At 24.4% G+C, this 18716-nt stretch overlaps 1 protein-coding gene across 2 annotated transcripts; it reads left to right on the forward strand.

Moving 5' to 3' along the window:
• Positions 1-2281: 2281 nt before the first annotated feature.
• Positions 2282-7866, forward strand: LOC105363392 (potassium/sodium hyperpolarization-activated cyclic nucleotide-gated channel 3). Of its 2 annotated transcripts, none has more exons than XM_011501061.1 (3): positions 2282-2514; positions 2597-2764; positions 3286-4831. In XM_011501061.1, the coding sequence occupies exons 1-3, from the start codon at positions 2282-2284 to the stop codon at positions 4478-4480; spliced, it is 1596 nt and encodes a 531-aa protein (XP_011499363.1). In that variant the 3' UTR covers positions 4481-4831. The 2 variants fall into 2 exon arrangements, with proteins under 2 accessions (XP_011499363.1, XP_011499364.1); XM_011501062.1 differs by lacking the exon at positions 3286-4831 and adding an exon at positions 7576-7866 and having other exon boundaries at positions 2330-2514.
• Positions 7867-18716: the final 10850 nt, after the last annotated feature.

The raw sequence follows: 18716 nt of genomic DNA on the forward strand, positions 1-18716 counted from the left end.
CAGTATTACTGTAACTTATTATTATTCAAGTATTTATAATTAATCATTAAAGTTTTCATATTATATAATTATTTTATATATATTATCAAATATATATAATTTTTAAAGCTAATTAGTCAGAAAATAATGAATATTAAATTTGCTACATTTTTTATTTATTCAAAAGTAAATGTTGATAACGATTTTAGATATTCTTTCTTTTAAATATCATTTTTATTTTATTATTATTATATCAATAGATTTTGACAAGTGATTTCATAATTATATCTATTAATAATTAACATATTTTTCATTAGTGTATAAAGAACGTTATATCCCATTTTGTTTTCGTATTATGCTGGCATCTTCCGACTAGATAGAAAACTAATAATACTGAAAGGAACATAAAATCGTAAAAATCAATTTATATATATTAAAATTTAAAAATATTAATTATAATATGCTTTTACATTGCTTTTTTTAACAATATTGCAACTAATAATATGTCTCTTTAAGTGCATAAATATTCTCAAATCATATTACACATAATTCGACCGTATCTATAACAGGTACATAATATATTTTATTTGTAGTCGATAAAGTAGAGAATATTTCAAGTAGTTATTAACAATTAGTAAATATAATGTTTAATTGAAGAAAATTAAGAAATGTCATTATCATGTAAATATAAATAGAATTTATACAGGAAATAAATCGAAACATTTTTAAGTAGACTACAATACCATAATGTTATATTTTTTGACAAATAATTATCTCAAGTTTATTTTTTATATACTATTTCCTTCTGTAGTTAATAATTTTTTATCAATAATAAAATATATTATTTTAGGGATAATTTTTTTATAACTTAAAATTTGCAATTTTATACATTTATCGTACCATTTTATTTCACTTGTACTACAATTATATTAAATTCGGTTTCGTTTTATTTTTGCAATATATTTGTAACAATATAAGTTATAATATTACAGTTTTACATTGAATAAGCTAAAGAATAAGAATGCCAAATATTTTGCTACTTTCATATTTACATGTAGCATTCTTGAGATTTTATACAAAATTCTGAGAAAATTAATTGAGTATTTTGTAAATTTGAATACGGGGATTACTGTTCACTCACAGGCTGCATTGTACAGATATAATTTTTTAGTTTCATTTCTATTTATAGAGATCTTGTAATAACAATTATTAACATCGCAGAATATATATAGGATTTTCACTATTTTGCATATTTTTCGAATAATATGTATAAAATATATCTTATGCGCGTTTAAGAGTTTATAATTAATTCAATTGCTTATTTCGCTTTTTAAATTATTTTGAATTTGAAAGACATTACTATTTCATTACAAATATTACACTTTTATATGAATAAACACAATTACAACAATTAAATACATATAAATAAGTTATCCCATTAATTTTGTTCCTGATATTTTCTTCAAAATATTATTCCATATTATTAATTTATAATTTATAATCTTTTTATATCGTAAATTATATATATTACACTGTATATGTCAACTAATCAGCAATATTCTATTACATATGAAGGTATCACTTCTAATACTACTATAAATTTAAATAATAGATATTTATAGATATTTATTAATTATCAGTATAATAATAATATTAATTATCAGTTTTAGTTTAAAAAAAGTGAATTTGTATAATTATAAAAATTAATGGCAATTAAATGATAAATAATTGAATAATTATTATTATTACATTGCAAGTGTGTAATTAATTTATTATTTATGGAAATTATATATATATATATATATATATATATGTATATATATATGTATATACAGAATAATAAAAGGTTATCAGTTATTTCTTACAGATGGCGCCAAAAATATAAAATATTTATTTTTGTTTTTATAATTGATTATCCAACAATAAATAATTTGTCAAATTTAAACAGACCGCATGTAACATTAGACCATATTTCATATTTGCATTAAATATCAATGAAATTAAGAAACTAATTAATATTTATCTTATTTACTATGGAAAATTCAATTCCATATAAATAAATGCTTTCTGTTTCTAATAATACATATGTTGAACTTTTTTATTTTTAATTTGAAATCATAAAACTTATGTATTAAGGAATTAAATCTATTTTTAATTTGACTATATTATAGATGAGAGTCATTATTCATTTTTTTTAGTTATTTGACTAGCTTTTATTAATAAAAGCAAAATTTTACAAAAATGATATAACCTCAGAATATTTATAGTATTGAACGTTACTTGAATAGAATAAAAAACTATAATGCTGAAAAGATATAATTCTAACAGTAATAAAAAACGCTGTGACGACGTCTACTTTTTTCGAGAAGGAAATCGATTTGACCAAATTTTAATTTTTTTTCGTGAATTTTTTATGGCTTCTCATAAGAGCCGAGCTGCCCAAAGATATTTAAGAAGTCACGCTTCCATTGATGATGAAAGACATCGACACATACGGCAGTGCATATACATTATTCATCCTTTCAGCTTATTTAGGTATATGAATTTGGTTGGACTTGTTTTTTCACTACTTTTTTATTAAAAAAATAATACTATGATAATTGCATGTTCTAAGCAGATTTTGGTGGGATACATTAATGATTACAATTATCGCTGCTGGTTTCCTAACTTTTCCATTTCAGTCCGGTTTTGATATGAATAGAACTAATTCATTATCATGGACTTACGTGAAGAATATTCTCTTATTTTTCTGCTGCTTAGATATTTTCATTAATTTTTCAACTGGGTAAGATAAATAGTATTTAAATTATTAATATTACAGATTTTTATTTTAAAATAAATATTAATTAAGAATTTGATGTTCTTAATTTTAATATTATTATTTCTGTAAAAGTTTTTCTATGAAAGTTAATTAAAATTAATAAAATTAATTACAATTAATATAATTAATTATAATTTATAGAAGAAAATTAATTTTTTTACCAAGAAACATTTTTGTAAACTCAATTTGATTTAAACTTTGATTAAAAAAATTGTTAATATAAAATAAATAAACTTAATTTAAAGAAAATTTTATTTGAAAAACACATCTTTCTAATATGTATTATCTATATATGCTTCGGCTTTAAAGTCCATTTTATGTTATCAAATAATGTTAAATATTAGTAACTTGTATTTTTATTAAGTTTGTTTTATTCATTTAAAATATGTAATTAAACATCATTTCAACATAAAGTATAAATAATGCAAACACAAATTTTTATTTTAAATTTAACTAAATTATTAAAATTTTAATACTTCATTAAGGTATTTTGACAACTCTCAAAATATGGTGGAATTACAGCGCAAAGTTATCTGCAAACACTACCTTAAAACGGGTTTTACTGTTGATTTATTAGGATCTTTTCCAACCGACTTGCTCTTCATCAAAAGTTGGAACTACCATATTGTACTTCGTGAAATCACATCACTTTTGTATGTTTTTAGAATCTTTTCATTCTTGACTTATACCGACAAAATAGCAAGAGATTGTGGAATACGTCGATCTCTTTACGATTTCTTCAGCACCATTTTTTGGCTTATTATAGTGCTCCATTGGCAGGCTTGTTTTTACTGGATAATTCCTGTGGTTGTTGTTTCAATATCGCTGCCACAAATGCCACTTAATGAATCTTGGATAATATCCTTGAATTTATGGAATATAGAAAGTGATATAAATAAATATAGCCATTGTTTTGTTCGGTCTATCGATACTTTTATGCGTTCAGGATATTTGGTGCAAACTGAATCACAAACCAAAGCGGATCAACGTTTGGTGATATTTTTTCTTATAATTGATACCTTAATCTTCTGTTTTCTTATAGCACAAGTGATGCAATTTTTTAAAGGAATTAATTCTTCGAAATTAAAATATCAAGCAACATTAGCACACTTATCACAGTACATGAGACAAAAGCAATTACCGCGTAAAACTCAAAATCGCATAATGAATTTCTATGAATTTAAATTTCAAAGACATTATTTTAGGGAATTTGAAATTTTAAGTATTTTATCGATGCATATGCGACAGGAAATTAAAATGCATTCTTGTCGTAAACTTGTGGAAAATGTTACTTTTTTCAACAATTTACCGCTTTCGCTGCTCTTACGAATTATGGCACTTTTAAAGTCTGAAATATTTTTAACACATGATGTTATTGTTAAAGCTAATCAAATTGGTGACTGCATGTATTTTATAGCTTCTGGAACAGTCGCAGTATATACATTTACAGGAAAAGAGGTTTGTCACTTGGAAGATGGTGCTCATTTCGGAGAAATTGCTTTGATTATGCCCAATGCCAAAAGAGTTGCCAGTGTTGTTGCTGTAGAAACTTGCAAATTATATAGGCTACAAAGAGCAGATTTTGCCAGAACAATTCATCCATATCCTATGCTTTGGGAGAGAATTAAAAAAATTGCTATCGACAGACATGAAAAAACTACTATATTGAATTCACAATAAAATTATAGCGAATCCGTAAAGAAACCTATATTTTACGCCAATAGCATTATTTATAAAATTTATTATTTTAATAATTAACATAAATTAATTGATAAAAATAAATAAGTGCATCAAATATTAAATTGTAAACTCAGTCGATCAATCGATAATAGGTCTTTAAATAAGATAAGAAAAATGAAATTTTACGTTTTGTATGATAAAATTATATTTTAATAACAAAATATTAGATTGTATTGATGTGTATCTACGTTTGTGTATGCGTGTAAGCATGCGATTGCGGGCTTGTGTGTTATTAAAAATATTATCTATTTTCATTATTTACTTTCAATGATTTAAAAATCATGTAAATTATGCGTGAATTTCATAAATAGTTTTAGATAATTTAATAAAAAATTAATTGATATTGGATAGTGGACAGAACTTACAAATGAGTCATTTTAAAGCATTTTACAATGAAGTTACTTTAGAAATAAAATTAATTTTATCTTGATTTAATTAAATAATTTATTTTATTTTATTTTAGTAATTAATAAAGTTTTAACAAATTTATGTACATTTTCATAAAATAATTACTTTGAAATAGATATCAAAATATTATCAAAATGTATACTACTCTAATTAACTAAATTTATATAAATGTTTAAAATAGTAATAAAAGAATGAACCCAATATTATATGTATAAATTCTAATTTTTACGATAGAGCTAATAATACGCCTTAATTGGTTTTTTCATTCTAGGAAGAAACAAATGTCATGCTGAACTTATTTATATCGCTATAAGAATGTAATTGATAATAACTTAAGAATTGACAAATTGATTTACATTATAAATTATATTATAAAATAAGTTTTCAAATAATAAAATGAAACCTTGTCTTCTGTAGACGTTTGTGTGCAGATAAGATAAATTATAAAATAAGTTTACAAGTCTTATATAATTTAAAACTAAAATTTAAATATTAATATGATTTTTGTAAAGTACCTATTGAGAATAATGTACAAATTAATCTATGATAAGTTATATTATTTTAAACAATCTACGAAAAATAATACTTCGATGATGTATCCCATTTCACTCAAGCTCTTGTGATGAATTACAGAAATAATAAAACATGGATCTAGGACTACTCGATTAAACCTTAATGTGCATTAAAATGGTATTATAATTAACTATCTTCATCAAGAAAATAAGTTATTATTATGTAATATTATTCGATAATATAGGTAATAAAAAATTTGTACAATTTAATATTTTTCATTTAAGGAAATATATTTAATTATTTCTTTATTTTCTTTTACTTTTGTTAATTCCTTTTTTACTAACCTATATTTAAATTAATATTATATAAAAAGTTTTAGCTAAGAATGGTATACTATTCCCGTAATGGCTACATATGTGCGTGCGCGTGCGTACGCGCGTGCCTGTATGTAGGCTGCTCTTTGGAAATGTGCATTGCAATTTATATTTGATATTTCATGATTTACTTTCAACTTATCAAAGTTTATCATAGCATAACGTTAATTTATAGATTATACTAGTCTGATATGAAGTTCATACGATAATTTATATTCATTCATAATCAAATTGTGTTTAGAATTGTGTATCCTAATTTTAGTGAGATAATATATTCAGCACATTCAAATTTTATAATTTTAAAGATATTTTTAAATATAGTATATATAGGTGTGTATGGTTATGCGTATGTACATGAGGGTATATTACTTATAATTGTCGAATGACTTTAAATATTTCAAATTGAAAAATTATATTTATTATACACAAAAAATTAAGAATAAATAATATAAAATGTATAATTATTTCTCACAGGCGATTTCATTTTTTCTATTAGTCAATTTATCGTCATTAAATTATATATATTATTGAAATTAGTCACTTACTATTACAATTTCATTAATTGGATTATAGATAAAATAAATTATTTCTTGAAAGATATTTCAAGAATTTTATCATTGTTTTTGAGTGACTTTAATAATATAGAATAAAAGCTAATATTCATAAATAAATATGATAAATTTAACGATTTGAAAATTAATTAATTTATTTATTAATTTTTATCCACTATGCTCTAACATCAAAAACAGTTACGATACTATTGAAAACCGTCTTTCTAACATTTGTGAAATATATTTTGTTACAATCTAAAAAATCTTTAAAAAATAACATATTACTATACAAAAGTTCAAACCAAATTTAATTTGTTTTCCAAAATTTTCCAAAATTTTGTTTGGAAAGATAAAGATCAGTGAATGGTACTTGTGATAACAGTAAAATTAGATACGTTTTAAATTTTAACATAAATAGAACTGGTTTTCTTACAAAGTCAATTGCAGAAACAGTACAGATTAATGTGTTCGATACCATTCTTTTCAACATTGTTTCTAAAAATTTTTTTATTATTTAAATATTTATTTAAATATTCCAAAGCAAATAATTATCAATACGAAACAATATTCGTAAATATTGTATTAAAATTTTATAATTCTTCTATGCAACCATCCTTGAAGAATTATTTGATATTTTTTATTAATTGTAGTCTATATTGAAAAGAATAAAACACATGACATTCTTCATCATACAACTATGCTTCTCTATTTTATTAAAAACGATTTTTATTTATTTAGAATAATTCATATAGATCTAATGCTATAGCTAAATAAAAATCTAAAAGTTTATAAAATCCGAAATTAATTATTGTTTATTTCCATTTTTAGTAATTTTAATTTTTTTAATAATTGACAATCATTCATTATAGATATTTTGTTTAATTTAATGTTAACACATTAGGATATCAATTAATTTTTTAAGTACATTGAATAATTTACGATTAATTTTTTTTGTTGAAAAATTAGTGAAAAATAAGACTGATTATTATTGATTATTATTTAATATTATGTGAATTATTGTTATCTTTATTATAGAATGTTTTTTTAAACTATATTCAATATTAACAATAATTATATGCAGAAAGGAAATGATTTAAAGATTTTTGAAAAGGTTATTGGATTATTGGAAAAGATATTTTAAAAATATGAATAACTAATACCTATTCTCTTATTTTCTCTACTCGTTTAGATGAGCCCTTCATGTAAAATGGCGAAAAGAGACAAACCTGTGGTACCTCTAGGTTCTGTGTCCGAAGAGACGCCCATATTGGGGAGGGAAAAACAATGATTCGCGAACATCGACGCATGGGCAGTGGCGATAAGAGACCTACCATACAGTCTTTCTCTCACTTCTTCTTTTTGTCGATTCCTCTTCCCTTTCTTCTTAATGCATTGCACATAAAGAATGTATAAAAGAGGGAGTAGTCGTCGATGACAATGAAACGTTGAGAGGAGGGTTGTGTTGCCCTATTGTCATAGGTCGACGATGCGCCTGTCTGGAAGCTTCGCGTATAGGGTTGAAGCTCCCGGTATCGTCCCTCCCGTTGTTCCTTTCTCGCGCTTCTGCGTTGCGCGAGCGTAAGAGGCCTCGCCTTTATTGTACCACAGCAGTTGGGTGTCTAACAATGAAGGCGCTGTAGAAACCGCGGCCACCTGAGACAGCGAGCTGCTTCTTTTTTACTTTATTTCGTTTAGACAAAGGCTAGAAAGGGAGATTCTATACTTTGAATGATCTATTCAAGTATATTCATCCGAGAAAAATAGATCGTAACCCAAGTGTATTTATATCTAAGTAAACGAAGCGGCGTTCTAAGAAAATTGCATCTCAAATTTTTTTTTGTATTAAAAACAATATACTGCAATTGAAAATAATACATGTAGTTATATATATATACATATACTTTGCATTAATACGTTGTGTTCTATATGTACATTGTCTTTATAAATTTTTCATTGTAAAATAAAACGAATTTGTTTGTAAAATTTTTTACTTAAAATGAGGAAGTAAATTGACTTTCATAGAAATATAAAATATTTTCATTATAAATAAAGCCTAAATTTATATATATATAAATGCAGATAAAATTTTTGCATTGGAATTTATTTATATTACATAGAAAAATATTAATAAGCATATAATTATAGAATTAGTGTATTAAACATTATCATAGCACCTCATAAATAGGATTAATAAAGTTCCTACTTTCTTTTATAATAAATAATTCATAAAGAAAATTAGAATTAGTTTCTTGTGTGTAATAAAATTTTCATTTACTTAGTAATTTACTATATTTTATAGAGTTATTATGAATGGTTTATGAATATATATCAATTTTAAATATTGTGACAAATTTATATATTTAGTTGAATCTTTCAACGTGTGGTAAAATATACGGAAGTAATAGAAATAAAGTTTTAAATAGAGTCGGTAAATATAGCTAAGCAATGAGAAAAGCCAGTATTGTCACGATAAAGTATATATGGTTGCATTCAAAGGTGTATTTAGATACTTTTGTGTACACGTGCGTACACAGGCAGTGCAAACTAGTGGAACCACATACACTGATGTGAAGTTAAGCATGTAAACCACCTAACGGTTACAATGGGGAGGATTTCACCGTAATACATTGTCTTTCATGCTTTGCAATATGTTTTGAATTAAATAACACTACCTGATTAAGTGAATAATGTATCGTATTTATCTACTTAAATACTGCCCACACTTACCGTAATAACACACTAATTTGTACAGTACAGTATCTTCTGAAATATAAAAATGATTTACTAATAGACCTTCTACAATTAAGATAAATTCGATCAGGACTACATATTTAAACATTTAATTCAGCTAAAATTACATTTATAATTTTGGTAAAAAATAATATCAATTCAAAAATTTTTTACAATATTTCAATTTTGTATTAATATTTATATTTAGTAAGAATAACAAATGTTTACAATTTTCTTTTTAAAATAATATTAGAGGTCAACTTTATTAATATTAATAAATAATGAAAAAATGTATTCTACTGAATTTAGGTAATATCAAAATTATTTTATATTTAATCGAAGAAAGAAATTAATGACAATGTCATTTATATTTTCAATAAGTTATTACAATTATTCATCCAAAAATAGTTAACATAAATTTTTTTTATTAACTATAAAATTTAATAATTACGACGAAATAAATTGTAGATTTTAGAAATTATTAGAGTAAGTTATTATAAATTAATATTAATTCATATTATATTGTATACTTTCGATAAAGTAAATCCATAATATGTTAACATAACTTATAACTTATAACTTTTATATTATACTTTTATTTTATAATACTTATAACTTTAATACATGCATAAAATATACATAAAATAGTGTTTATAAGTAATACAAGTAATATTTTATTTTTAATAGAGTGTCCATACAGTTTTTTTTTAATGTAATGTAATAAAGTGCATTATAGAAATTAAAATTTAATAGTTTTTCGTATTTTTTATTTATTAAAATGTATATACGTTCTCATGAATTTATTATTAAATTTTCAATAAAATTTTCAGAGAATATAATAACTTTTTTAATATAATTGGTTTGATATAATTTAAATAAAAGTCTTGATCGAATATTCATCAAAAATAAAATATTAAAATAAAATAATATTTTAAATAGGCGAAGAATAAAATTTAGAAGAGTTCGTTGGTCATTGTAATTCGGAGGATAGAGAAGAGAGTGCGTTGCATCGTGATCCAGAATTGGGTAAAGCACTCCGTCTCCTCTCACGCTTGGCTCTAGAAAATGGATACATGGCAAACCTGGATGTTGTCCCTGTGTTGCCCTCTTCTCTCCATGCAGGTTGGGTCGATACTTTGCAGAATGGCAACCCTCTTCTTCTTTGCTCCCTTCGATCCCCACTCATTGCGTTCTGTTACCTCTCTAGAGGCCCCACTTTCTTCTTTTCACTACCCCACTAGTTGGTCCTTCTATCTCTCTTTCTCTTTTCTTTTACGTTATATCACGCAAAATAACGAAGACTTTTTATTTGCTTTTATGCTTTTGCTGTTATCCCTATGTTTCTGTTTTGAATCTGCAAAACATCAAACTCGTTTTATCTCAACGCTAATCTCTAATTTATTTTCGTTTTTTTTTATCATTTTAAGTCTACTTTATTTTATTTTATTTTCATTTATTATTCGACTCTATGTCTTTTGTCTATCAGAAGTATATGTTGTTTTTAGCTTTTTCTTTGTAAATGCACAATGAATATTTATTGTGCATTAAAGTTACTTATAAACCAATGAAACCTTCAGTTTTGAGACTAAGATCATAAAACAATATCTATGAACATTGAATGAGGATACGATTATAATTTATATTGAAATGTGTCAAAGTGAGCCTATTTTTTAAATTATTCTCAAATAATAGAAATCAATAGAAACAATGAAAATTAAGGTTATCAGATATGATATACTTAAAGTTAATTATTTGTAATTAAAATTTTATTGTTAAATTAATAAGATTTTGATATATTAATGAATTATTATCGTTAATCAATATAAAAAATTAATATTCTCTAAAAAGTTTTTATAAAGAGTAGTTTTTTTCATATAAAATACTGTGTAACAATATATATTAAAATATTAGAATGATATAGCGTAATTGAAGGAGTTTAATAATCATATGTTTATTTATATATATAAATAATTGTTTTGTATTATACTATATTATGTATAAATAATATTATATTATACATACTTTTTATGTTGATTTATAATATTCATATAAACTGAATAAATTAATAGACTTAAAATATTATTATTATAAAATTTTTAATTTGAATGCAGCCAATTATATTGATTATAAATTTAATAAAATTATGAATAATAAGTCATTTTCTATAAAATTCTTTTGGATTATTCTTTTCCATACATTTTTATTATTTTAAATTTAGTTTCCAAATATTGAAAAAGGATTTTATGGGAAAACACCTGTGTATAAGATCTTAAATATTTTTAGCATTTTGTTTGTTCTGCTTTTTTCGAATTGCGGTTTCTCAATTGAAGCGTCAAGTGGAACTACCATGTAATCTCACTATACATGAGATACTTATTGATATAGGCTTCCGTTTGCCATTGGCTTTCATACAGAAGGTAAAAGGAGAGCCTCCTGTCTTGTAGTGAACTACTGAAATCGACAGTATATCAATTTTTAACGGAGGAAAGCCAGATTTATCACTACTTATATTTCACTATTGGTATTTTCCGAACAAAAGTTTGTACATAGTCGCAAATTAGGCCAGTATTATTTATTTGTTTAAAATAAAATAGAAAAGTTGAATAAATACAGAAATTTTCGAAAGTGGTCATCATAAACGAAATTTATGAGTAAATTTATTTGTAATATTTTTTTTTAATTCTGAAATAATACAGTTTTTAATGTTGTAATATTTATTAACATTAAATAAAAATATTGTAATTCTAGATAAATTATAAAAAAAAATTTGATATTATTAAAATATCAAGAAAATGGAAAATTCATTAATTTTTATTTCTTTAACACTAATGAATTGCTTATGAACTCTGAACATTAAAAAAAGATAGTCAACGTGTGTAATAATAACTTAATTTTACATATACACAAAAATATCGTAATAATTCAAATGTATAGAATATTTTATAATTAAATATATTAAACGTTGTAATGCATTGATTAGATATTAATTATTTGTTGTTTTTGTGGATATTTATAGCGATATTTAAATATTAACATTTCATAAAAAAATTAAGATAATCTTATAATATTACCAAAATTAGAATATAGTATTTATAAAAATTTTAACGAATGAATTATTATGTCAGTAATTGTAACATTTTTGATTTTAGAAAATTTTTAATACTTTTAAATAAGTCATGATATATCATATACTTTTTTCCTCTGTTTTTTCGAATTCTTAGATAATGGTTTCAACAGTACAGTCTCTCACATTAACTGGATTCCCACAATTTTTTCCATTCTTTTTTCTTTTCTCTTTGCTCTTTCTCTCTCTTTCTCAGTTTCATTAAACCTATGTAACTCTCTCTCTTTCTCCCTTTCTGATTCTCTCTTGAAAGTTAGACAAAGACGAAGTAAACGAGAACGTAGATTGGTATCCATGCGAGTTTTTATAGTATCGTTACTTTCTGGATGCATACAATCAAGGGCAATGCATTAAATGATCTTTTATGAGCAACATGACAACCGGTTCCTCAGGGCCGCAATTCTCCGGACCACCGGATCTGAGTATCTCACTGACTAACCCTCTCTTTCTACTCCTAACCTTATCTGAAAGAGAAAATATGAGTAAAACAGAAACTTTGAGAAAAAGTAACTTTGCAGTTCTATCCTTTTAAAATTATTAATATAAGATTTCGATCAGAAAGCTTTTGACATGTGTTTTGAATTTTTTGTTATAAATTTAAATAATTCTATTTTAATAAATAATCATTTATTATATAATTATTTTATTATAATAATTACACATAGATAATATTGTATTATCTAATTATATATCAATAGAATGAAATATATTAGTAAATAAAATGAACCTACTGATTAGTAAAATGAAAAGGCTTTCATAAAGTCGATAAGTAAATACACTGTAATATTTTTTCACAAATAAAGTATTAAAATTTCTATGCTTTTTTATAAATTAAAGTATAAATTACAGTTGTATATATAATTAATTAGTACAATATGTATAATAATCGTTATTAATTCAAATTTTATAAATGATTAAGGAAATTGTAAGAGATTTCTATAACATAAAAACATGGTAATAAGATAAAAAAAAAGTAAAAATATTTTAAATAAAAATAATTTAACTTAGAGTTGGATTTATTCTATAAAAATAAAATATGTATAATAATTGAAATAAAATAAGTAAATTAAAATGAAATTATTATGTAAATGATTTGAGAAAAATATTTTATTTATTAAAAATGTGAATAAATAATGCATAATTATGTAAATAATGTATAAGCACATCAAATGTAAATAACATATTAGTTTATATAGTATCTAGTATACGATATCTAGTATACAATACCTATAATCTACGATACCACTATTTTGTTGCGTTATCGTAGTTTGCATGCTGAAATGGTGCATACACAGTCATCATACAATAAAAAATACACTATAATAATATTATAGTAATAGTATAATAACAGTAAGTAAGTGAATATAGTAAAAGTAATACACATGCGGCTTCCTTAGGAGCCTTTCCTGAACCTTGAAAAATAATAATAATAATAATGCTGTTTACAAAATTCCATCAGAAAACGGGCGAATAAGCATATGTTGGTGTTCCTAATTCGAAACGTAGATATTTCCTAACCTAACGTTTTTCACGTTATTAGACGATAATTATTATTCTGTTTAAAGATATTTTATTAACTTTTAAAGTATTCAATATGTTCCACTAAAAAATTAGCATGGAGTTTCATTACAAAAATTTATAAAAGATACAGTTAAATAAGCTATAATATTATACTAATAGTTTTTATTTTTATATACATGTAAAGAAATATATAATGTAATAAAATATAAAGAAATTTGAATGATATCGCACTATTTTGCAAAACAAATGAAACACATTTGTCAAGATTATATAGTAATTTTTTCTATTTTTTCACTAATTGGAACAATTTAAAATTCATAAATTATATATTTTATTATAATTTACTATAAAATGATTGTGTAATAAATTATATGAAAATATTCTTTAAAAGATTTTAATATATTATAAAAATAAAATAGAATCTGTTAAAAATTAAAAATTAGCGTAATATATTAATTATTTAGAAATGTCTTTAAATTTATTTATAACCATAATAATAGTTTATAATCTTATTTTATATATTTATATTTATATATAATTTTATATAATTATAATCTTTATTCATGAATAATCGTTATTATTAAAAAAAAAAATTATTCTTGGGTCTGTTCATATTTTAACACGAGTACGAGAAATTATAGTAGTCGTAGAAAATGTAAAATTTAATAGACACACAGTAGGAATGAAATAATTTGTTTTTATTTTGTGGCGTTTATAGAATACAAAACATACAATTATTCTTTAGATTATTCTTTAGATAATACTAATGTATAACAAACGTCGCTATTAGATCTTAGTATATATCCTTGAAAAGATAAAAAGGTAAAAAACATAATTTATTAGGCACAGCAAATACAAGACATCGATGTACCAAGAAAATTAAAAAAAATTAATGATATTTATAGCTGCTATTATAATAAAATTCATTATTTTAATAATGAATTATTTTAGAAAGAGTTACATTATATGTTAGATTAGATCAGTTAATTCAACTATTTATTCTGTAATGAAATGGAAAAGCTAGAAAATAACACTTAGAAAAGTTATTTATTATCTAAGAGATGAGTTTATATTAAACATGCTTATTAAACAAGCTCACCATAAACCAGATATTTGATATTTCTTATTATGAATTTTTATGTAAAAATCAAAAAGGAATGAAAGGTGTGAAGATGTTCGTATTGATATACATAAGCCAAGTACTTAATTGTAATTTTCATAGAAGTAGAATGAAACAGGCTCTTCGCCCTTTTCTACTTAGGTGATCTGCATAATTTGAAGTCACTGGCTTTCTTTCTCTTCCCTCGAGCTTACACCAAAATTAATGAGCCTTTACCACTCCCTGATCTCCTTACCGTAAGGGTTGTTTGTGCAACTCACCTTTGCGTTGCTCACATGATTATCTCTGTCTGGTTAAGGCATTCATCAAAAGTGTGAGCGATTCGATGATTTGCACAAGTTGACCTGAAATATTTAGATATGGATAGCTTGACACGCGGCAGAAAAAAGATAGACATAGGTGGGGGATGAGAAAAAAGGAGGCAAGTAGCATCAGTGGCAGCGATGACGACGGACTACGAGAGATGTAACCGTTTTCTTTACTAGCTTTCGCATAGAAGCCGCGGAGTCATGCTGATGACGTTTAAATTTTTCTTTCTTAATGCATATTTCTCTTTTTTTGTTTTTTTTCTCGCAACACGGTGACAAAATGATAAGACGTGAAATATACTCAATGTATTACTGTGTATTGATTTTTTACCGCTGTAATAAATCTCTTTCACTGTTTCATTCGGTTGTCATTATTTTAATAAATGTTTACAATATCAGAAGACTTATCGTATAATTTCTTTATGTCTAAAAAAAGAAGATTACATTTAATTTTAATAACCAAGAATTTACTTACAAAACATTATACACAAAATCTAATAATCAATATTTATATGAAAATACTTTTAATAATTTTTACATGAATGAAATATCCTTCCTTCATCATACATAAATTATAGAGTAAAAAATATTAGTCAAAGATACACAAGTGAGATTAAGAATTGTATCCAAGATTTTTATTTTACTTCTAATCTTTTTTTATTAAATAATTATTTAACATAATATATATCAAATACTGATTTTTAAATCATGAACATGATATATTATTACCAAAATTGTTTAAAAACAATTTTTTATTTTTCATTCAATTATATTCCAAATTTAATACATTTTCATTAACATTAATATTAATGTTATTCAATAATAATTAAATTGACTTACGATTTCACAGTATAGATAGATAAGATTCATATTAGATTTTGTGTGAAATAATATAATGTTATTCATTGACTCGGTTACAATTTTAATTATTTATATTACAATTTTTAAAAATTCTTACAAAGCTTATGACAAGTCTATAGAATAAAAGCAAGGACATAGAAAATTTATGAACTTTAAAGAAAAGTGTTGAGAAGGCATCTATATATATATATATATAGATATGCATACACATCACCTGTTTTGGTATAGTAACTGAAAGCGGGCAATAAGAAACGTAGCTGGTTCTCAAATTTGGGAACTATGACTTTGCACTTCAGTGACGCTTCCATCTCTTGAACAAACAATTTTCCTTTATAAATGAACTGAATTCCGAACGAGTTTCAGTACTCGGTATTCATTATTATAACCTTCTTCAAGAGTACGTTAGCTTAATAGCCTTTACGCACTCATCTTACATAGTTTTCAAGTCTTCATTTTTTTCCAACGTGTGCTACTGGTTTTACTAATTCTATAATTAAGTAACAAATTCATTAAGAACATTTGGACGTTTTTTATTTAATATCTACACTTGTATATTTCTAATTTTGTTAATTCATGATTTTCTGCTTAATAAATCATGGAAGTACTTGATAAATAATAAAGGTGATAAATATTTAAAAAATTAAATTTTGTAACATAATTATTTTAAAGTTATTTGTGACAGTTATTTATATGATATTATTATTAATCAATCAAAACTATCGTTCAATAATATATGGTCACTACTAATAAAGTTTGAACTCGTATTAAATTGCATTTATTGGTTTATTCGATTACTTCGGATTGTTATTTAAAATCATTCGAAGATGCTAACTTCGGTGCAACCGGTCAGCCATATTTGCACCCTGCTCCTTATTCATACACGCACATACGCTTATGCTGGAGGGACCACCCGTAGTGCAGTCGTGCATCTGAATTAATTATTTGTTTTAATATAAAATCCACGGGGTGTGATTTAGTTGACCACCACAGGGGCAAGTAGGTGATTTTTTCTCCATATGTCCTCTTTCCTTCGCTTTTTCTGTTTCTTTTTTGCATATTTTGTATTAGATTAGAATCACTCTTCTCTTTCTTCTCTTTTTCTGTGTCTTTTCTGCATATCTTTGTATTGAACTTGAATCACTCCTTCCTCTTTCTTCTACATATTCTTATACTGAACTCGAGTCACCCCTCCCCCTCTCTATCTCATTATCTATCTATCTCTCTTATTCGTCCTGTTCTTTTCCAAAATGCGGTTCACATAAACAAGTCGGTGTCGTGTTGTGTCTGCTGTACAGAGATGCATGCGCGCTTGGGGCTAACAAGTTACACCAGCGCCGCCAGTGTGAAAGCTGAGAACACACGATGTCCATTGCAAGAACGCATCTCTTTTCCTCTGCATTCTGTTATGTGTTCTTCGTACATTTCTTTCCCGTATGAAGTAAAAGAAGATAAGAAGAGAGCGAGATATTAAGAGAGAGAGAGAGAGTGAGAGAACGACAGATTAAAAGAGAGAAACTGAGAATTACAGATTTCTTTTTTTTTGTCAAGGAGATAGTCAATTGACTAATAAGATGAGTTCTTATATGTATCTATATATACTATAACTCTGGGTAAGAACGCTTATATTTTATTTAAAGAATTATACGACAGCTCATGTAAAAAGCTAAAATCAAAGCGCTTCAAGCTTCTTTCTATATGTGGTTCTTCAGCTAAAGTATTTATGAACTTTGAAACAGTAAGCTTTTTTCTCGCTTGCAAATGACATCAGGCTATGTATTTGCCTCTCTCGTGAGCACTCCGAGTTTCATTCGTCTTTTTGTCCTTTATTAAGTGTCTTGTAGAGTTTTTGCTACTTCTGAAGTTTAAAAAATAACTTGGTTTCCAAGCATCGAGCAAGCTTTTAAATGCGGTCAGTTTAAGTTATATAAATTTCTAAAGATATATTTGTCATTTTTATCTTTTGGACTGAAATGTTGGGAGAAAAAATATATGCGACATTTATATGCATCTGTCATTGATTATTCAAAAGAAATTCATCTTCATACAAAGGACAAAATAAAGAATAATATAGATAAACCAAAATTATATATATGTAATAAAATATATTTTTTATGTGATACCGATATAACAATTAAAGGATCGAGTAATATAATTTAGACAAGAAAATTATAATATATTTGTATTAATATTTTTATTAAATTAACGAAAAATTTAAAATAATTATTAATACTAAATATTAATCAATACTAATTAAAATAATAATCAATACTAAAATGACATCATATAATTTACTGATAATATTAAAGATCACCAAAAAGAAACAATGACTCTTATTTATAAAATTTAAAACTCAAAAGTATTTGTATTGGTATTTAATAAAATTAAATCTCTTTTAAATTTTTAATACAACATATATAAAAATTTTTAAAAGGATTTGAATAAATTTGAAAATTTTATTGTAGCACTGGAATTAGTTCGCATATAATAAATATTAACGAATACCTTGTTTTTATAATTAGAAACAATATTATATTTTGAACTAGTAAAAAGAAAATATTAAATAAATAATAATATAAGACGGTGAATATAAAGAAAAAATAAAAAGAGAGTTATTGGATACCATACTAATAACAAAAATAAGAGTGAAGATAAAGTTAAACAAATTA

Source organism: Ceratosolen solmsi, unplaced genomic scaffold (assembly GCF_000503995.2).
Source record: "Ceratosolen solmsi marchali unplaced genomic scaffold, CerSol_1.0 scaffold57, whole genome shotgun sequence".
Lineage (NCBI taxonomy): Eukaryota > Metazoa > Arthropoda > Insecta > Hymenoptera > Agaonidae > Ceratosolen > Ceratosolen solmsi.